General features: G+C 46.5%; 3 protein-coding genes across 3 annotated transcripts in view; 2 read left to right on the forward strand and 1 right to left on the reverse strand.

Moving 5' to 3' along the window:
- The window catches only part of LOC140722432 (uncharacterized), a 358127-nt gene that overhangs the window by 45333 nt on the left and 289926 nt on the right, over positions 1-22868 (reverse strand). The window lies entirely within an intron of this gene.
- LOC140722465 (uncharacterized) lies at positions 1848-11150 on the forward strand. Its single transcript, XM_073037205.1, is given in 3 exon segments — positions 1848-2023; positions 2100-4154; positions 7091-11150. Coding segments are annotated over 3 exon segments (2535 nt in total). The 5' UTR covers positions 1848-1903; the 3' UTR covers positions 7451-11150.
- On the forward strand, positions 16807-22115 carry LOC140722406 (uncharacterized). Its single transcript, XM_073037159.1, has 3 exons — positions 16807-17020; positions 17302-18069; positions 22111-22115. The coding sequence occupies exons 2-3, from the start codon at positions 17469-17471 to the stop codon at positions 22113-22115; spliced, it is 606 nt and encodes a 201-aa protein (XP_072893260.1). The 5' UTR covers positions 16807-17020; positions 17302-17468.

The raw sequence follows: 22868 nt of genomic DNA on the forward strand, positions 1-22868 counted from the left end.
GTAAGTATTTGGATAGGTGTGGACTGATAAAGGATAGACAGCATGGCTCTCGCCAATCTTATAGAGTCTCTCCAGGAAGTTATCAGGGAAGTGGATGAAGGCAAGGCAGTGGATGTTGTCTACATGGACGTTAGCAAGGCACTTGACAAAGTCTCATATGGGAGGTTGGTCAAGAAGGTTCAGTCACTCAGCATTCAAGATGAGACAGTAAATCGGATGAGACACTGTCTTTGGGAGAAGCCAGAGCGTGGTAGCAGATGGTTGCCTCTCTGACTGGAAGCCTGTGACTAGTGGTTGCCACAGGGATCAGTGCTGGATCTGTTGTTGTTTGTCATCTATATCAGTAATCTGGATGTTAGTGTGGTTAACTGGATCAGCAAATTTGTGGGTGACACCAAGACTGGTGGTGTAGTGGACAGTGAGGAAGACTATCATGGCTTGCAGTGCGATCTGGACCCACTGGGAGAATGGTTTGAAAAATGGAAAATGGAATTTAATGCAGACCAGTGTGAGTTGTTGCACTTTGGTATGACCTACCAAGGGAGGTCTTTCACAGTGACTGGTCAGGCACTTAGGAGTGTTGTGGAAGAAAGGGACCTGAGAATACAAGTTCTTAATTCACTGAAAGTGGTATCACAGTTAGATAGTGACGGAAGGAAAGATTTTAGTTCATTGGCCTTCATGAACCATATACTGACAATAGATGGATGTTATGTTGACTTGTAGAAGACATTGGTGAGGCCTAATTTGGAGAATTCTGTGCAGTTTTGGTCACCTGCCTACAGGAAAGCTGTAAAAGAAGTTCAGAGAGTTCAGAGAAAATTCACAAGGATTTTGCCAGGTTTGGAGGAGTTGGGTTCGAAAGAAAGATTGAACAAATCAGCACTTTATTCCTTAGAGTGTAGAAGATTGAGGGGTGATTTGATTGTGATAGAGAGGCACAGATAGTGTTAATGCAAGCTGGCTTTTTCCACGAAGATTGGGTGGGACGACAACCAGAGGCCATGGGTTAAGGGTGAAAGGTGAAATGTTAGCGGAACATGAGGGGAAACTTCTTCACACAGACGGTCATCTGGGTGTGGAATGAGCAGCCAGCTCAAGTGGTGCATGCGAGCTCGATTTCAACATTTAAGAGGTTTGTGTGGGTACCCGGATGGTAGAGGTGTGGGAGTGGGCTGTTTAAATAGTTCAGTACAAATCAAATGGCCCAAAGGGCCTGTTTCTGTGTTGAAATTTTCTATGATCATGACAAGAACCTGAAATAATACAAGAATTCACTCTATCCCCTTTTGACAGCTGTGCGAACCAACCAGTCATTTCAGCAGGAATTTTTTATATGGCGTTACAACTGTGGCACTTTAAGTTAATAATACATAAAAGAAAATCCCAGCTGCACGTCAAGAAATACTATTTGTGTGAGAGTGTTTCAGTTACTGTGGGGCCAGGCACCCATGCAGCTCAGCAGGAACAGGGAGTAATACCAATGGAGAGAGTCAGACTGAGCCAAGGCACAGATTGGAGATGACAGAAATGCCCCATTCTTATAGAGACAGGAAGAGCATCAGGGAATTGATGGTCATTCCAGATACCAGCACTCTGCCCAGTCAGGAGATGATTTCTCTGTCCAACTTTCGTTGAACCTCACTGTAACAGAGTGATACCAGATCAAACCTTGGCAACTCAAGTAATCTCATCTGAAATGTTGTCCTACACCCATTGATGGATTTTGTAAATCTTTTTACAGGTTAAAAATGAGAAGGAATTCGTCTCCAGGAAGCTCAGACACGGCACAGCAGTTTTGTTGTCTGTCTAGATATTTAAGAAGTGGAGCAAGGGATCCAATTGACCACCCTTCCTGCTCAGACAGTGGGGAGGGATTCACTCAGTCATTTGACCAACTGGCATGCCTGTAATTTACACAGGAGAAAGGCCTTTCACCTGCTCAAACAGTGGGAATGGATTCACTCAGTTATCACAATTGAAGGTACATCAGCAAATTCACACTGGGCAAGGCCATTCATCTGTTCTGTGTGTGAGAAGGGGTTCAGTCGGTCTTCCCACCTGTGGACACACCAGTCAGTTCACACCACACCGGGCAGAGGCTGGTCATCTGTTGAATTTCTGGGAAAGGATTCACTCAGTCATCTGACCTAATGGCTCACCAGCGAGTTCACACTGGGGAGAAGCCGTTCACCTGCTCAGTCTGTGGGAAGGGATTCACTCAGTCATCCCACCTACTGAGACATCAGCGAATTCACACTGGGGAGAAGCCGTTCACCTGCTCAGTCTGTGGGAAGAGATTCACTCAGTCATCCAACCTACAGAGTCATCTGCGAGTTCACACTGGGGAGAAGCCGTTCACCTGCTTAGAATGTGGAAAGAGATTCACTCATTCATCCCACCTACAGAGTCATCAGCGAGTTCACACTGGGGAGAAGCCGTTCACCTGCTCAGTCTGTGGGAAGAGATTCACTCGGTCATCCCACCTACAGAGTCATCAGCGAGTTCACACTGGGGAGAAGCCGTTCACCTGCTCAGAATGTGGGAAGGGATTCACTCAGTCATCCTACCTACAGAGTCATCTGCGAGTTCACACTGGGGAGAAGCCGTTCACCTGCTTAGAATGTGGAAAGAGATTCACTCATTCATCCCACCTACAGAGTCATCAGCGAGTTCACACTGGGGAGAAGCCGTTCACCTGCTCAGTCTGTGGGAAGAGATTCACTCGGTCATCCCACCTACAGAGTCATCAGCGAGTTCACACTGGAGAGAAGCCATTCACCTGCTCAGTCTGTGGGAAAGGATTCACTCTGTCATCTACCCTACAGAGTCATCAGCGAGTTCACACTGGGGAGAAGCCGTTCACCTGCTCAGTCTGTGGGAAGGGATTCACTCAGTCATCCAACCTACTGGTACATCAGCGAGTTCACACTGGAGAGAAGCCGTTCACCTGCTCAGTCTGTGGGAGAGGATTCACTCTGTCATCTACCCTACTGGTACATCAGCGAGTTCACACTGGGGAGAAGCCGTTCACCTGCTCAGAATGTGGAAAGAGATTCACTCATTCATCCCACCGACTGAGACATCAGCGAGTTCACACTGGGGAGAAGTCATTCACCTGCTCAGTCTGTGGGAAAGGATTCACTCGGTCATACCACCTACAGAATCATCAGCGAGTTCACACTGGGGAGCGGCCATTCACCTGCTCAGTCTGTGGGAAAGGATTCACTGTGTCATCTACCCTACTGGTACATCAGCGAGTTCACACTGGAGAGAAGCCGTTCACCTGCTCAGAATGTGGAAAGAGATTCACTCATTCATCCCACCTACTGAGACATCAGCGAGTTCACACTGGGGAGAAGCCATTCACCTGCTCAGACTGTGGGAAGGGATTCACTCGGTCATCCAACCTACAGAGTCATCTGCGAGTTCACACTGGGGAGAAGCCGTTCACCTGCTTAGAATGTGGAAAGAGATTCACTCATTCATCCCACCTACAGAGTCATCAGCGAGTTCACACTGGGGAGAAGCCGTTCACCTGCTCAGTCTGTGGGAAGAGATTCACTCGGTCATCCCACCTACAGAGTCATCAGCGAGTTCACACTGGGGAGAAGCCGTTCACCTGCTCAGAATGTGGGAAGGGATTCACTCAGTCATCCTACCTACAGAGTCATCTGCGAGTTCACACTGGGGAGAAGCCGTTCACCTGCTTAGAATGTGGAAAGAGATTCACTCATTCATCCCACCTACAGAGTCATCAGCGAGTTCACACTGGGGAGAAGCCGTTCACCTGCTCAGTCTGTGGGAAGAGATTCACTCGGTCATCCCACCTACAGAGTCATCAGCGAGTTCACACTGGAGAGAAGCCGTTCACCTGCTCAGAATGTGGGAAGGGATTCACTCAGTCATCCCACCTGCAGAGTCACCAGCAAGTTCACACTGGGGAGAGGCCGTTCACCTGCTCAGTCTGTGGGAAGGGATTCACTCAGTCATCCCACCTACAGAGACATCAGCGAGTTCACACTGGGGAGAGACCATTCACCTGCTCAGTCTGTGGGAAGGGATTCATTCAGTCATCCAACCTCCAGAGTCATCTGCGAGTTCACACTGGGGAGAAGCCATTGGTGATGCCTAATTTGAAGTATTGTGTGCCTGGAGGACTTGGGTTATAAGGAAAGATTGAACAGGAACTTTATTCCTTGGAATGTTAGAGATTGAGGTGAGATTTGATTGTGATAGAGGGGCATCGATAGTGTAAACGCAAGCTGGCTTTCTCCACTGAGTTTGGGTGGAACGACAACCAGAGGCCATGGGTTAAGGGTGAAAGGTGAAATGTTAAGGGGAACATGAGGAGAAACTTCTTCACACAGACAGTCACCCGGGTGTGGAATGAGCAGCCAGCACAAGTGGTGCATGCGAGCTCGATTTCAACATTTAAGAGGTTTGTGTTGGTACCTGGATGGTAGAGGTGTGGGAGTGGGTAGTTTAAATAGTTCAGCACAAACCAGATGGCCCAAAGGGCCTGTTTCTGTGTTCAATGTGAGTGAATCTGCAGATGCTGGAAATAAATAAAAAAACACAAAATGCTGGCAGATCTCAGCAGGCCAGACAGCATATATGGGAGGAGGTAATAATGACATTTCGGGCCGAAACCCTTCATCAGGAGTGAAGTAACGTGGGATGGTCGGTGGGGGATAAGAAGTGGGGGGAGGGATGAAGTAGAGAGCTTGGAAGTGATAGGCTGGAGGGAAATGGGCTGGGGGAAGGTGGAGAATTATGGGAAATAAAAGAGAAAGAAAGGTAGGGCTGGGGGGAGAGATTATAGTGAGGGGGGAAAAGAGAGAGAAAGAGAACCAGACTAAAATAATAGATAGGGATGGGGGTAAGGGTGGGGGCAGGGGTATCAACGGAGGTCAGTGATTGGGATGTTCATGCCGGCAGGTAGAAGGTGTGTGGCCACAGGGAGATCCCGCCACTGCTGGAGGACCGAGCGTCGGTGTTGCGTGAAACGGTCTCCCAGTCTGCGGCGGGTCTCCCCAATGTATAAATGGCCACATTGGGAGCACCGGGATGGTGGTGAGGGAAGAAGTGTGGGGGCAGGTTTAGCACCTCTTCCGTTTGCAGGGATCAGTGCCCGGAGGGAGGTCTGTGGGGAGGGATGGGGGAGATGAATGGACAAGGGAGTCGCGTAGGGAGCGATCCCTGCGGAAAGCCGAGAGAGGGAGGAAGGTGAAGATGTGGTTGGTGATGGGATCACGTAGGAGGTGGCGGAAGTTGTGGAGGATTATACGTTGGATCTGTAGGCTGGTAGGGTGATGGGTGAGGACCAGGGGACTCTATCCCTGGTGGGCTGGCAGGGGGATGGGGTGAGGGCAGAGGTGCATGAAATACGGGAGACGCGTTGGAGGGCAGAGTTGATAGTGGATGAAGGGAAGCCCCTTTCTTTAAAAAAGTAAGACATCTCCTTTGTCCTAGAATGAAAGGCCTCATCCTGAGAGCAGATGCGGTGGAGGCGGAGAAATTGAGAGAAAGGGATAGCATTTTTGCAGGAGACAGGGTGGGAGGAGAAATAGTCTAGGTAGCTGTGGGAGTTAGTAGGTTTGTAGTAGACGTCGGTGGATAGGGTGTCTCCACAGATAGAAACAGAAAGATTTTGAAAGGGGAGGGAGGTGTCGGAAATAGACCAGGTGAATTTGAGGGTGGGGTGAAAGTTGGAGGCGAAGTTAATGAAGTCCAAGGCCCCAGACAGTCCTTTCAGGTGAGGCACCACTTCACCTGCGAGTCAACTGGCGTGATCTACTGTATCCGGTGCTCCCGATGTGGCCATTTATACATTGGGGAGACCCGCCGCAGACTGGGAGACCGTTTCGCGGAACACTGGCGCTCGGTCCTCCAGCAGTGGCGGGATCTCCCTGTGGCCACACACATCAATTCCACAGACCACTCCCACTCTGATATGTCTGTCCATGGCCTCCTCTACCATCAAGATGAGGCCACATGCAGGTCGATGGAACAATACCTTATCTCCCGCCAAGGTAGACTCCTTCCTGCCGGCATGAATGTCCAATTCACTGACCTCCATTGATACCCCTGCCCCCCCCCACCCTTACCCCCATCCCTATCTATTATTTTAGTCTGTTTCTGTGTTGTACATTTCTAGAAGAACCTGAAATATTACAAAAATTCACACTAAGCCCTTTTAACAGCTGTGCAGACCATCCATTCATCTCAGCAGGAATTTTTAATATGGCGTTAAAACTGTGGCACTTTAAGTGAATAATACATAAAAGAAAATCCCAGCTGCACGTCAAGAAAGACTATTTGCCTGAGACTGTTTCAGTTACTGTGGGGCCAGGCCCCCATGCAGCTCAGCAAGAGAAGGGAATAATACCAATGGAGAGAGTCAAACTGAGCCAAGGAACAAATTGGAGATGGCAGAAATGCCCCATTCTTATGGAGACAGGAAGAGCATCAGGGAATTGATGGTCATTCCAGATACCAGCACTCTGCCCAATCAGACGATGATTTCTCTGTCCAAGTTGGGTTGTACATCACTGTAACAGTGTGATACCAGATCAAACCTTGGCAACTCAAGTAATCTCATCTGAAATGTTGTCCTAAACCCATTGATGGATTTTGAAAATCGTTTTACAGGTTAAAAATGAGAAGGAATTTGTCTCCAGGAATCTCAAACTCGGCACGCCAGTTTTGCTGTTTCTGTCTAGATATTTAAGAAGTGGAGCAAGTGATTCAATCGATCTTCCTTCCTACTCAGACTGTGGGGAGGGATTCACTCGATCATTTGACGAACTGGCACACCCGTCATTTTACACAGGAGAAAGGCCATTCACCTGCCCAAACAGTGGGAATGGATTCACTCAGTTATCACAATTAAAGGTACATCAGCAAGTTCACACTGGGCAAGGCCATTCATCTGTTCTGTGTGTGAGAAGGGTTTCAGTCGGTCTTCCCACCTGTGGACACACCAGTCAGTTCACACCACACCGGGCAGAGGCTGGTCATCTGCTGAATTTCTGGGAAAGGATTCACTCTGTCATCTGACCTAATGGCTCACCAGTGAGTTCACACCAGGGAGCGGCCATTCACCTGCTCAGTCTGTGAGAAGAGATTCACTCACTCTTCCACCCTGTGGAAACACCAGCGACTTCACACTGGGGAGAAACCGTTCATCTGCTCGATCTGTGGGAAGAGATTCACTGAGTCATCCACCCTACTGGTACATCAGCGAGTTCACACTGGGGAGAGGCCATTCACCTGCTCAGTCTGTGGGAAGGGATTCACTCAGTTAACCCACCTACAGGGTCATCAGCGAGTTCACACTGGTGAGAGGCCATTCACCTGCTCAGAATGTGGGAAAGGATTCACTGAGTTATTCAGCCTACAGAGACATCAGCAAGTTCACACTGGGGAGAAGCCGTTCATCTGCTGAGAATGTGGGAAGGGATTCACTCAGTCATCCCAACTACTGGCACACCAGTCAGTTCACAATGGGGAGTGGCCATTGTTATGAATCCCTATAGGTTTTGTTTGCTGTGGACTGTCATTTTAAGAGACAGAGAGAGAGATTAAGAAGTTGAATCAGTCTGACTTGCAGCTTGTTTACATCGCTCGCAGACTGTTTATTTTTAACCGAGGACACAGACTCTCAGAGTCAGACGGACATGAAGGAGGAAAAATGGAAGGATCGAAACCAGGGAACTAGTGGCCAAGGGTCACTGTTTGGAATTTTCCTATTCCCACAAGGGTTGGTTAATTATCGATTCAGTGTACATCGAATGTGTGGTTGTTACCTTGTTTGATCCGTAGGAGTGGATCTGATTTGGGGTATCCTGTGAAGACCACTGATGTGTTAACCCTTGCCTTGGTGAGGTGTGGTAATTCACTTGACGATACCTCTTGTGACAAGTCACTTTCAGTGATAATTCGTATGTGGATTTGAAATGACGACAGATAAAATCTAAAGTGACTGTTCTCTCATTTTACCACCATGGAACCTGTGGAATGCAACATAATTGCCTTCTCTCGACATTTACCCTGGATTACAAATATCTCTCTCATCACCTATTCTGTGGATGAACTGAACTTTCATACTTTACCATCTCAAGACCCCGAGCTCAATAGTTTGGGAGTTATACTTACACATGACACTGTTAACTACTGTTTATCTTCCTTAAGTTACTATATTATAAGTAGATTCTATTAAAGATAGTTTTAACATCAAAAACAGACTCCATTGCTGCTGGTTCGTTTCTAAAGCATTACAATTCAGAATAAATTTGGGGCCTGTGTCCGGAATATGAACAGATTTGGGGGTGTATTGATTAATTATCGATTTCATTTGGGAAATTCCATTTGATTTATTTTTTTGTGGAAAATCAGCAGCAATGGATGTTGATAGATGTCTGGAAGCACCAACCTCTGAGGCATTAGAAGATACCAGAAGGATTGAGTTGTTGAATACTGCCAGAAGGTTAAAACTTGCTAAGGTGAAATTGACAATGAGGAGGGCACAGTTGCAGAGGATAATAGCTGAACATTATGTATCTGAGGGTGTGTTTAAAGTGGAGGAGTTGGAGGAGTTTCCTGAAAGTAAACCTAGTGAGCTTGAGCTCCAGTACAAGTGAGAAAAATTAAAGATGGAGGCTGCGGAAAGGCAGAGGCAGTTTGAGGCTAGAGAGGCAGAAAAACAGAGGGAGGAAGCAGAAAGGCAGAGGCTGTTTGAGCTGGAAAAGATAGAGATTGCAGCAAAAGGGGCCAAGCGTTGGACTCTGGTGATAAATTGAGGCCAGTCAAGAAGTTAAATTGGTACCTCCATTTGATGAGGCAGAGGTTGATAAATACTTTCAGCATTTTGAGAAGTTTGCTCAGAGTTTAAAGTGGCCAAGAGAGGGTTGGCATATTCTCTTACAAAGTGTAATTCAGGGGAAGGCTTAGCAAGCCGATTCTGCTTTGACAGTTGATGAAGCAGCTGATTATAGAACATAGAATAGTACAGCACAGTACAGGCCCTTCGGCCTACAATGTTGTGCCAATCCTTAAACCCTGCCTCCCATATATCCCCCCCCCCCCGCCACCTTAAATTTCTCCATATACCTGTCTAGTAGCCTTTTGAATTTCACTATATCTGCCTCCACCACAGACTCAGGCAGTGCATTCCACACACCAACCACTCTCTGAGTAAAAAAACCTTCCTCTAATATCCCCCTTGAACTTCCCACCCCTTACCTTAAAGCTACATCCTCTTGTATTGAGCAGTGGTGCCCTGGGGAAGAGGTGCTGGCTGTCCACTCCATCTATGCCTCTTAATATTTTTTTTACCTCTATCATGTCTCCTTTCATCCTCCTCTCCAGAGAGTAAAGTCCTAGCTCCCTTAATCTCTCATCATAACACATGCTGACTAAACCAGGCAGCATCCTGGTAAATCTCCTCTGTACCCTTTCCAATGTTTCCACATCCTTCCTATAGTGAGGGAACCAGAACTGGACACAATACTCCAAGTGTGGCCTAACCAGAGTTTTATAGAGCTGCATCATTACCTTGCGACTCTTAAACTCTATCCCTCAACATATGAAAGCTAACACCCCATAAGCTTTCTTAACTACCCTATCTACCTATGAGGCAACTTTCAGAGATCTGTGGACATGTACCCCCAGACCCCTCTGCTCCTCCACACTACCAAGTATCCTACCATTTACTTTGTACTCTGCCTTGGAGATTTCACCTTCCAAAGCCTCACACTTCTGAGGGTAGAAGCAAAAAGTAGTAAGGTGAAAAGTAAAAGTGGCAGGCAGGCAAATCCAGGGCAAAAATCAAAAAGGGCCAGTTTTCAACATAATTGTATAAGGGCTAAGAGTGTTTAAATACAAGGCTGAAGGCTTTGTGGGTCAATGCATGGAGCATTTGTAACAAGGTGAATGAATTGAATGTGCAAATAGTTATTAATGAATATGATATAGTTGGGATCAAAGAGACATGGCTCCCGGGTGACCAAGGATGGGAGTTCAACATCCAGGGATATTCAATATTCAGGAGGGATAGATAGGAAAGAAAAGGAGGTGGGGTAGCGTTGCTGGTTAGAGAGGGGATTAACACAATAGAAAGAAAGGACATTAGCCTGGAGGATGTGGAATCAATATGGGTAGAGCTGCATAACACTAAGGGGTAGAAAACGCTGGTGGGAGTTGTGTTCATGCCCCCTAACAGTAGTAGTGAGGTTTGGGATGACATTAAACAGGAAATTAGAAATGTGTGCAATAAAGGAATAACAGTTATAATGGGTGAGTTCAATCTACATATAGATTGGCTGCACCAAATTGGTAAGCGTCCTGAGGAAGAGGATTTCTTGGAATGTACGTGAGATGGTTTTCTGAACCAAAATGTTGAGGAACCAACTAGAGAGCAAGCCATTCTAGACTGAGTATTATTGAGCAATGAGGAAGGGTTTGTTAGCAATCTTGTCGTGCGAGGCCCCTTGGGTAATAGTGACCATAATATAGTGGAATTCTTCATTAAGATGGAGAGTGACGTAGTTAATTCAGAAACAAAGGTTCTGAACTTAAAGAAGGGTAACTTTGAAGGTATGAGACAGGAATTAGCTAAGATAGACTGGCAAATGATACTTAAAGGGTTGATGGTGGATATGCAATCGCAAGCATTTAAAGATCGCATGGATGAACTACAACAAGTGTTAATCCCAGTTGGCAAAAGAATAAACCAGGGAAGGTAGTGCACCCGTGGCTGACAAGGGAAATTAGGGATAGTATTGTAAGATTCAAAATTAAGATGTGCGTTTCTGACAGGTCCGGGTTAAAGTCAAAGGACAACTGTGATTTAATTATGTCTGGGTTAAAGTCTGTAAACAAGTGTGATCTAATTATGAATGCAGAAGCCTTGACAAAATTAACTGTTTGTGGAATCATTGAAGTCCTGAGATATGGACTATTGTTTTACAGAAACGTGTAAAAAAACAACTCCAAATATGGAATGGGATAAGACTATGTACCTCCCGAGTCAGGGAGGAGGGGTGGTAAGGAAGAAGGATAAAACCTGCTGCCCTGTAAGGTTCAGGGTTCCCTTCTCTGAGGGGGCCCAGCTCTGCAGAACTGTTAATAAACTTTGTTTCCTTGAATTTGTCTTGAAGCCATTATTCGGGAGCGTGGCTCGTTTCTGACAACTTGGGGGCTCGTCCGGGATGATGGAAGATGAAGACTAGGGAGGTCGGGGGTTCCACCCCTTGGGGATGAATTATCGGCAGGAACCCCTGGTAAATTTAAAAGTAGGTCCCCAAGGGTCAGATACAACCTTTGTGGTAGATTCGGGTGCCGAAAGATCTAGCATAATCCAGATACCTCCCGGCGCCCGAACCGGAACAAAGGTAATGGGAGTATCCGGTATTGGAGGCAAAATAATACAAGTACCTATTATAGAAAACGTGAAAATTGAACATGAGGATAGGGTAACGGGACAGGACCTACTTTTGTTACCCTCTGCGAGATTCAACCTGCTCGGGCGGGATCTGCAAGTCAGGCTAGGCATCGGGACTGTGCCCAGGAACGGGAAGATAATGGTACAGCTGTTTGCCCTCAGGGAAGAAGACGATAGGAAAATAAGCCCGGAGGTATGGTACCAGGAAGGGAACCGGGGGGGTTTGAACGTCCCCCCTTGCAAATCTCACTATTACCTAACAGTTCACCAGTACGGAGAAAACAGTACCCTATTTCAATGGAAGGAAGAAAAGGGCTGCAGCCGGTGATTGAAGGACTGATCGCTGACGGACTACTGGATGAATGTATGTCACCGTATAATACCCCAATACTCCCGGTGCTAAAGCCAGATGGGACTTATCGGATGGTACAAGACCTGCGGGGCCTAAATGCAGTAGTCCAAACCCGATACCCGGTAGTGCCCAACCCTTACACACTGATGAGTAAGATCTCCCCTGACCATGAATGGTTCAGTGTAATAGATCTAAAAGACGCCTTCTGGAGTTGCCCGCTAGAAGAGAGCAGTCGTGACATGTTTGCGTTCGAATGGGAAAATCCTACGACGGGGCGGAAAAGACAACTCCGGTGGACGGTCCTGCCACAGGGGTTCACCGAATCACCTAACCTATTTGGGCAGGTCTTGGAGCAAGTACTAGCAGAATTCCAATGTGCTCCAGAGAGCCAACTGCTACAGTATGTGGACGATCTATTACTATCCGGGCCAACACAGGAAGGGGTGCAGGAAGACACCATCAGACTACTGAACTTCCTGGGGAAGCAGGGGCTACGGGTCTCAAAGAAAAAGTTACAATTTGTAGAAAAGGAAGTAAGGTATCTGGGACACCGGGTCAGTAAAGGACAGCGGTCCTTTACTCCAGAAAGGATAGCTGGAATAACGGGAATGTCACTACCACGTACCAAGAAGGAGATACGCACCAGTTAATTTGTGATGCACTTGATATCGAATGGAAGTACCATACCCCGTGGCATCCCCAGAGTTCGGGAAGAGTAGAACGAATGAACAGCACCCTGAAGGCACAGCTAACCAAGTTGATGTTGGAAACCAAGCTACCATGGACCAAGTGTTTGCCGATCGTTCTCCTGAGAATACGAACTGCACCCCGCAAGGATATAGGAATATCTCCTTATGAGATGCTCTTTGGACTGCCATATTGGAATAAAATAGAGGGGTATCCCACACTACAGGGGGGGGGGTGATTTATTTGTAAAGAACAATTTACTGGCACTGTCCCGTTCCTTTGCAGAACTGCGGAAAAAGGGTCTCTTGGCCCAGACTCCGCTGCTCGATTTTGCTTTACATCAGATCGTGCCTGGAGATTGGGTTCTGGTAATGACCTGGAATCCGGAGAAGTTACAGCCACAGTGGGAAGGCCCTTTCCAGGTCCTGCTAACAACAGAGGCGGCTGTACGGACAAAAGAAAAAGGGTGGACACACGCATCCAGGGTAAAAGGACCGGTGAAGCCCGAAAGCCGCACTGAGTGGACCTGTGTTCCCGGTGAAGAACCGATGGTGGTGAGGCTAAAAAGGCAGCAAAAATGAACTCTATGTGGACTGTAACATTATTGACTGTAATATATTTGATTCTATATGTCGGGGAAATTGAAGGGAAATGTGACAAGTGCAGAACCGTGGTACGAGTGGGGCAGAGGGTGTTCCCAGGATCATTTGTGTCCCACTCGCATGTGAATGATCGATGCTATGATCTAAGCAAGAGAGAAACATGTTGGGAGAATAGTAAACCTTATTACCAAGTCTATAATAAAGGATACATGGGACAGGGGGGGACCATGAGAAGTCTCAGCTGTCCCAGGAAAGACCGGAGTTCTTCCTCCTGCATCAGGAGGGTGACCGGAAGCTGGGAATTAAGCTGTTTGATTCATTAAGGAGAGAAACACGGGAGATAAAGGTGGGCGAGTGGGGTGATGAGTGGCCACCGGCTCGCATCATTGAATACTATGGGCCAGCGACCTGGGCCCAGGATGGGTCTTGGGGGTATCGCACTCCTGTCTACATGTTAAACCGAATTATTAGACTGCAGGCGGTGGTGGAAGTGATAACCAATCAAACGGCACTGGCATTGGAGCTGTTGGCAAAACAGCAGAGTCAGATGCGAACAGCAATATACCAGAACAGGCTGGCTGTGGATTACCTATTGGCCTCTGAAGGCGGGGTATGTGGGAAGTTCAATCTTACAAACTGTTGCCTTAAGATAGACGACAGTGGAAAGGCCGTGTTAAAAATATCCGACAAAATTCGGAAACTGGCCCACGTGCCAGTACAAACCTGGAGATCCCTGGGGAACATGAGTTGGCTAGACGGGCTACTGGGAGGTAGTTGGTGGCACACCGCTCTCCTAGTAGCAGGCGGGGGTCTAATGATTCTCTTACTTTTGCCGTGTTTGATTCCTTGTATACGAGCACTGATCAGGCGCAGTATATTCCAGCTCCAGGCAGTAGCGATACCCCATCATGGGACAAACGAGCTAAAACTTATGCTATTAAAGAAGAAAGTGGGCCCCCTGGGAGTGAGAGAAATGCTAGCTGAAACGCACATCTTAAAAAGAAAAAGGGTGGTATTGTAAGATTCAAAATTAAGATGTGCGTTTCTGACAGGTCCGGGTTAAAGTCAAAGGACAACTGTGATTTAATTATGTCTGGGTTAAAGTCTGTAAACAAGTGTGATCTAATTATGAATGCAGAAGCCTTGACAAAATTAACTGTTTGTGGAATCATTGAAGTCCTGAGATATGGATTATTGTTTTACAGAAACGTGTAAAAAAACAACTCCAAATATGGAATGGGATAAGACTATGTACCTCCCGAGTCAGGGAGGAGGGGTGGTAAGGAAGAAGGATAAAACCTGCTGCCCTGTAAGGTTCAGGGTTCCCTTCTCTGAAGGGGCCCAGCTCTGCAGAACTGTTAATAAACTTTGTTTCCTTGAATTTGTCTTGAAGCCATTATTCGGGAGCGTGGCTCGTTTCTGACAAGTATCAATTCCAAAGAAGAAACATACAAATTAGCCAGAAAATGTGGCACACCTGAGGACTGAGAGAAATTCAGAGTCCAGCAGAGGAGGACAATGGGATTAATTAGGAAAGGGAAAAAAGATTATGAGAGAAAGCTGGCAGGGAACATAAAAACTGACTGTGAAAGCTTTTATAGGCTTTTAAAGAAAATGATTGGTTAAGACAAATGTAGGTCCCTTACAGTCAGAAACAGGTGAATTGATCATGGGGAATATGGCAGACCAATTGAATAACTACTTCGGTTCTGTCTTCACGAAGGAGGACATAAATAATCTTCCGGAAATAGTAAGGGACCGAGGGTCTAGTGAGATGGAGGAACTGAGGGAAATACATGTTAGTAGGGAAGTGATAATTTTTCAAAACTCTTTAGATTCTGGATTAATTCCTGAGAATTGAAGGGTGGCTGATGTAACCCCACTTTTTAAAAAAGGAGGGAGAGAGAAACCGGGGAATTATAGACCGGTTAGCCTGACGTCGGTGGTAGGGAAAATGCTAGTCAGTTATCAAAGATGTGATAACAGCACATTTGGAAAGCGGTGAAATCATCGGACAAAGTCAGCATGGATTTGTGAAAGGAAAATCATGTCTGACAACTCTTTCAGAATTTTTTGAGGATGTATCAGTAGAATGGATAGGGGAGAACCAGTGGATGTGGTATATTTGAATTTTCAAAAGGCTTTTGACAAGGTCTCATACAGGAGATTAGTGTGCAAACTTAAAGCACACGGTGTTGGGGGTATGGTATTGAAGTAGATAGAGAATTGTTTGGCAGACAGGAAGCAAAGAGTGGGAATAAATGGGAACATTTCAGAATGGCAGGCAGTGACTAGTGGGGTACTGCAAGGCTCAGTGCTGGGACCCCAGTTGTTTACAATATTTATCAATGATTTAGACAAGGGAATTAAATGCAGCATCTCCAAGTTTGCAGATGACATGAAGCTGGGTGGCAGTGTTAGCTGTGAGGCGGATGCAGGGTGACATGGATAGGTTTGGTGAGTGGGAAGATTCATGGCAGATGCAATTTAATGTGGATAAATGTGAGGTTCTCCACTTTGGTGGCAAGAGCAGGAAAACAGATTATTATCTAAATTGTGGCCAATTAGCAAAAGGGGAGGTGCAATGAGACCTGGGTGTCATTGTACACCAGTCATTGAAAGTGGGCATGCAGGTACAGCAGGCGGTGAAAAAGGCAAATGGTATGTTGGCATTCATAGCACGAGGATTCAAGTACAGGAGCAGGAAGGTTCTCCTGCAGTTGCCTTGGTGAGAACACACCTGGAGTATTTTGTGCAGTTTTGGTCCCCTTAATCTGAGGAAAGACATTCTTGCCATAGAGGGAGTACAAAGAAGGTTCATCAGATTGATTCCTGGGATGGCGGGACTTTCATATGAGGAAAGACTGGGCTTATACTCACTGGAATTTAGAAGATTGAGGGGGAATCTTATTGAAACGTGTAAAATTCTAAAGGGATCGAACAGGCTAGATGCAGGAAGATTGTTCCCGATGTAGGAGAAGTCCAGAACGAGGGGTCACAGTTTAAGGATAAAGGGGAAGCATTTTGGGACCGAGATGAGGAAAATCTTCTTCACACAGAGAGTGGTGAATCTGTGGAGTTCTCTCCCACAGGAAACAGTTGAGGCCAGTTCATTGCCTATATTTAAGAAGGAGTTAGATATAGCCCTTGTGGATAAAGGGACCGGGGGTACGGAGAGAAAGCAGGTACAGGGTTCTGAGTTGGATGATTAGCCATGATCATACTGAATAGTGGTGCGTCCTCGAAGGGCCGAATGGCCTACTACTGCACCTATATTCTATGTTTCTATCATCCGAACATCAACTCCCTAATCATTCTGCATCACTTATTAATTCCTTTTTAATTGATTATGGCATAATTACATTTGGAGGGATATGCATCCTAGTGATAGTGAATACTCTTTTTTTCTCACATGTTCATAATAAATATTCGAAAATCGACTATTTTATAGTCGACCCCCGATTTCTATTTAACGTTCTGAAATGTGAATATGATAGATAGATAGATAGATAGATAGATAGATACTTTATTCATCCCCATGGGGAAATTCAACCTTTTTTCCAATGTCCCATACACTTGTTGTAGCAAAAACTAATTACATACAATACTTACATCAGTAAAAATATGATATGATTCTAAATCACTAACTCAAAAAGCATTAATAATAGCTGTGCCGCCTTTATGGCAGTTATTTAGTTTATAATATTTTTGCATAGTAATTTGTTAGCATTTTTTAGTTAAAGTTAGGATTGTTTAAGTCAATTGATTTGTCTGTAATACATCGCGGCTGCGATGACGTCACATCCGGGTTCGCCGCGTCTTGTGGGGAATTACCGGTTTGAGATTCACGCAAGGGCGGGGGTCACTCACATGTGCGACCATAACGCTGACTAGGGTCTCTCTATGCACCAAAGACACAGTGAAAGCAACGCTGTAAGTCATTAGATAATCGGTATTTTGAGTTAAAATGTTAACGCCGATTCTGTTAAAAGTAACGACGGTCGGTAAGGTTTACCTTTTCGTCAGTTAAAGAGTCGGGATAGTTTGTATTGAAGTGTATCTAAAGCAGCCAATGGAGCAGCTAGATTCTGACTGTATGCTGCACTTTAGTGTAATGTAGTTACTGTAGTTTTACCTTTGCAAGTATTCACAATGTAAATGTGATATTTAGAAGGGAACAAACACTGTACCAATCTTGTATTGTTTTTCAACAGTTTTCACCATGCGTTAATGTGAAGAGTGAACAGTAAATGGTTAATCTTACTGCGGTCTCGTTTGCATTGATTCTGGTTTATCTCGACGTTTACCTCGGCGTTATTTCACACCCGAGCGAGAACGTTACAGTGAAAAAGCGGCATTATCAGGTGTTTAAAGTGCAGCCATGTCAACCCGATCCAGCATCAAGTCGTTGTCAAAGTCATCGTCATCCTGCGACAGGGGCAGTAGGGCATCAAGTAAGGCCACCCAAGCAAGAGCGAAAGCAGAAGCCGCCAAGGTGCGAGCGCGCTTTGCCAAAGAAGAATTAGAAGTAAAGATGAAAGCGGCTGCCAGAGAAGCCGAAAACCAGAAGGAAAAGGCTGCCAGAGAAGCCGAAGCGGCCGCCAGAGAAGCCGAAAACCAGAAGGAAAAGGCTGCCAGAGAAGCCGAAGCGGCCGCCAGAGAAGCCGAAAACCAGAAGGTAAAAGCTGCCAGAGAAGCCGAAGCGGCTGCCAGAGAAGCCGAAAACGAATTGGAAAGGAAAAGGGTAGAGGCACGGTTAGAAGCGCTGAAGCTAGAACGAGAAGCAGCAGCTGCCGAGGTGGAAGCAGAGTTAATAGAAGACGCCGAAGAAATGCATGATCCGAAGGACGGAAAATCTACCTCGGAAAAGATCGGCTTGGAACGTACAAGAGTCTATGTCCAATCTCAAATGGAATGGAAGACTCTTTCTTCCTCTCCTTACTTATTCGATAACGTCCCACTTCACGAGGAGTCTTGGAGAGGCCCGACGGCATCACGTCCATCTGAGGAAGATAATTTACCCTCGCAACTCCGCGATGAACCCAGGAAATCAAGGGCTCACGACAAGTACTTCTCGACACCGAACTTACCGGATTTGGGGAGAAGAGAGGCAAAGACTGAGTCCAGACCAGCAAATCCCATAACAGATGTACGCCCTCAGTCATGTACCTGTGGACATGTTCCCTCAGCCCGCACGCCACCTGCAGACGAATCCGCAGCACGGTATTTCGCACGACGGGATCTCGTCACTTCAGGACTATACCAGTTCGACGATAAACCTGAAAATTACCGTGCATGGTACTCCACTTTCACCAACGCTATCGACGGATTCCAGCTCAGAGCAACCCAGGAGTTGGATCTTATGGCAAAATGGCTGGGAAAAGAATCATGCGAACAGGTGAGACGCATGCGTTCAGTGTACATCAACAAACCCGAGCTAGCATTGAAGAAAGCATGGGAGAGACTTCAGGAGGGCTACGGAGCCCCCGAAATTATTGAGGCGGCGCTATGCCAACGTTTGGGAAATTTTCCTAAGGTGTCAGCCAAGGACCACACCAAGCTAAGAGAATTTGGAGATTTACTCATGGAGATTCAAGGCGCCAAAGAAGATGGCCACTCAGCTGGTCTAGTATACCTAGACACTCCAACCGGGATTAGACAACTCGTGGACAAACTTCCATTTGGGCTGCAGGACAGGTGGTTGTCCGTTGCCTCAGATTACAAGGAAGAACACAAAGGTCAATTCCCTCCCTTCGAGTATTTCACCAGGTTCGTGTGCAAGGAGGCGAAGAAGCGAAACGATCCTAGCCTCATAGGTCCAGGAAGCAGTACAATTTACACCAAGCCAGATAAATCCACTTCGAATAATTCCAACATTACTAAACCAGTCTCGGCGCTTAAGACTGAAGTCCTTACAACTAACAACGACCCTAGCAAGAATTGTCCATTGCATAACAAACCCCACCCCCTCAAAAGATGCAGAACGTTTAGGGAAAAACCCCTTGAAGAGAAGAAGGCCCTCCTCGAGGAGAAAGGAATATGCTTTAGATGCTGTTCCTCGACCTCTCACTGTGCGAGAGAGTGTACGATCGCCGTGAAGTGCCTGGAATGTGATAGCACTAATCACGACTGGGCCATGCATCCTGGCCCGTCACCGCAAACCGACAACGCTCCTTCACCCCCACAACAGGACGGCGGGGAGGGAGAAGCTCACTCCAGGACAACTGTTGTCAGCTCGAGCTGTACGGAAGTTTGCGGTCAAGCTCAGGCAAGCCGTTCTTGTTCAAAGATCTGTCTCACTAAGGTGTACCCTAAGGGAGCCAAAGACAAGGCCATCAAAGCCTACGTAATTCTGGACGATCAGAGCAACCGCTCGCTAGTCAGTCCAAAGTTCTTTAACTTGTTCAACATTGAGAGTGAGCAGTTCCCATACTACCTTAGAACTTGCTCAGGCAACATGAAAACTTACGGAAGGAGGGCCGAAGGTTTCCAGATCGAGTCCCTGGATGGTAAAGTCCTCATCTGTCTCCCCCCACTCGTAGAGTGCGAGAAAATCTTGAATAACCGCACTGAGATCCCGATGCCAAGTGCGGTGCTACACCAACCACATCTCCACCACATCGCCAAACACATCCCAGAGCTGGATCCAGAAGCAGAAATACTCCTGCTATTAGGGAGGGATGTTCTCCGGGTACACAAGGTTAGGCAGCAGGTCAATGGACCACACGACGCCCCCTTTGCCCAACGCCTGGATCTGGGCTGGGTGGTGATAGGAGAGGTGTGCCCTGGCAACGAACACAAATCAACGGTTAACACACTCAAGACCAATGTGCTAGAGAGTAGCCGCCATATGATTCTTCAACCCCGCACAAGTTCCATGTGCGTCCAGGAAGCACCACAAGGCTTTAACAAGCGCAAAGTAACTGACGAGACGCTGGGTCAGTCTGTCTTTGCTCATAAGGAGCACGATAATAAACTTGCTCCATCGGCTCAAGACGCCATCATCTTAAAAACGGAGGACACCAAGGTCTTCAGAGACAAAGCAAATAGTGGGGTCGCCCCACTACCTTTCAGAGAACCACGCCAGTGCTTGCCAAACAACAAAGAGCAGGCAGTCAAGCGGTTCACGCCCTTGCAAAAAACCACGAAAAGGAGACCTGAGATGCAGCAACGCATCCGATCGACACACGAGGTACTGGGCACACCAATGGCAGAGGTCACAGCCATTATGAATGCACGACCACTCCTACCCGTGTCTTCTGACCCGGAAAACCCCTTCAAACTGTCGCCATCAATGCTCCTTACGCAGAAGGCAGGAGCTGCCCCTCCACCAGGGGACTTCTCCGATAAGGACCTGTACACAAAGCAATGGAGAAGGGACCTTCAAGTTGGAGATTTAGTCCTGCTCAAGGACAAGCAAATCGCCGGCAACTGCTGGCCAATGGCCAGAATCACTGCCACATTCCCTAGTAGGGATGGACATGTCAGGGAAGTCGAATTGAAAACTACCGACCAAGGCGATGGGAAAATTTACCAAAGGCCTGTTACAGAAGTCATTCTACTTCTACCTAACGACTGATTTAGAGACCGAAGTTTGTATTATGTTCATTGTGACCTTACGAAGGCCAAGCGGGGAGTGTGCTGCCTTTATGGCAGTTATTTAGTTTATAATATTTTCGCGTAGTAATTTGTTAGCATTTTTTAGTTAAAGTTAGGATTGTTTAAATCAATTGATTTGTCTGTAATACATCGCGGCTGCGATGACGTCACATCCGGGTTCGCCGCGTCTTGTGGGGAATTACCGCTTTGAGATTCACGCAAGGGTGGGGGTCACTCACATGTGCCACCATAACGCCGACTAGGGTCTCTCTATGAACCAAAGACACAGTGAAAGTAACGCTTTTTCACCATGCGTTAATGTGAAGAGTGAACAGTAAATGGTTAATCTTACTGCGGTCTCGTTTGCATTGATTCTGGTTTATCTCGACGTTTACCTCGGCGTTACTTCACACCCGAGCGAGAACGTTACAGACCCAGAAGAGAGAATAACATTAATTCCAATTGGTTAACAAATGAATACAATTTCCGTTATCAGTAAATTTAACTTAAACAAGCTTCCAGCACTCTTTTATAACAAAACTAAGAAGCCATTTGATTAACATACGCAGTAACAAAAAAGAAAAATAAACCCTCACAAAGAAGAAACCCTCTTATACTAATAAGAAACCCCCTCTACACAACGTTCTCATGGATGCTGCCCGACCTGCCGAGTTCCTCCAGTGTGTTGTACGTGTTGCCTTTACCAGCGTTTGAATGCCACCGATCCTTGAATGTGGAGTTGGAGATGCGGGAGAAGACAGCGCCCCACTGGCGTTTAATATTGTGGATCTGTGAAAGATAAATCAATTCTGTATCAAATCCCATGTCGCAGGTACTTACTGTCACTGCCAAACTCACAATGTACACCAGAAAGGCCACTCGGTCTATCTGCTCTTTGCCCAGGTTTCTGTTCCATATCCGTATTTTAAAAATTATCTCTCACTCTCCCTGTTGCAACTTGTCACCACTCCGTGGGAGAAGAGATTTCCCTTGAATTTCTTAGAATCAGAGAAATCTGCAGCAAATTACAGGCCCTTCGGCCCACAGCAACCAACTCTAGAAAATGCCTAGAATTACCCTACGACAGAACCCTCTATTTTCCTAAGCTCCATGTACCTCTCTAAGAATCTCTTAAAAGACTCAATTGTACCCGTCTGTACCACCGTCGCTGGCAGTGCAGTCCACACACCCACCACCATCTGTATAAAAATATATATCTCTGACATCTCCATTGAACTACTTCCAAGCACCTTAACTATGCCCCCCCCCCTTTTGCTGAGTTCTTCCAGCGTTGTGTACGTAACTATGCCCCCCACGTGTTAGCCATCTCAGCCCTGGGGGGAAAAAGCCTCTGACTTTTCACACGATCAATGCCTCTCATCATCTTATACACCTGCATGAATTTCCTGCATGATTTTCCCCAGGCTAATTAACACGATGAGCTCAGTGAGTATTTGACCTTCCCCAGGGCTCTGGACTAAGGTGGTTAAACTCCTATTTCCCTGCTCTTTTCAAATTTTGTGTCATTTTCACCAATTTCAAAGGACTGTGCCTCAGACAGCTGGGTTGCTGCAATGCACCTCTAAAGCCTGACAGCAGACTATCGAGTGAATCTTCAGTGGAGCAGAGTCAGAAACCAAAGAGTTACCAGCACCAATCAGGGCTTTGGGGCTCTGGAAAGAGATGGGGTCTGGAGGTTACGAGCATTAGGAGGAAGAGGAACCAGATCAGCAGGATGTGGCTATGAATGAAAGATGAGAAACATTTGGAAACTGGTTAATTGAAAAACAAAATGGTTAATTTCTACAAAACATTGCAGGTAATCAGCAGGTCAGGCAGCAAATGTGGAGAGGAATAAATGGGCAGCATTAAATCCGAGCCCCTTCAGCATGTCTAGACTGTGTACTCCTCTGCTTAGTTGCTGCCTGAACTGCAGAGCTCCTTCAGTATTTTGTGTGTGTGCGTCTTTGTATTTCCAGCAACTGCAGAATCTCTTTTGTTTCACATCTGCATTTGTAAGGGGAGTGAACTTTGGCATTAGATACACGAAATGCCGGTTGATATTGAGTGTATCGTTTATGGGAGCCGCTTTTTGCGTTAAGAAAGCTGCTGAGTTTTCTACACACAAAAAAAACTGAGATATGGACATGAAACCGAAGCTTGCAGAACTTTTTAATGGCAC

Source organism: Hemitrygon akajei, unplaced genomic scaffold, assembly GCF_048418815.1.
Source record: "Hemitrygon akajei unplaced genomic scaffold, sHemAka1.3 Scf000077, whole genome shotgun sequence".
In the NCBI taxonomy this organism is placed as follows: domain Eukaryota; kingdom Metazoa; phylum Chordata; class Chondrichthyes; order Myliobatiformes; family Dasyatidae; genus Hemitrygon; species Hemitrygon akajei.

Coding starts and splice junctions, on each gene's coding strand:
- LOC140722406 (XM_073037159.1), top strand. CDS start 17,469: ATGTCAACCCGATCCAGCATCAAGTCGTTGTCAAAGTCATCGTCATCC.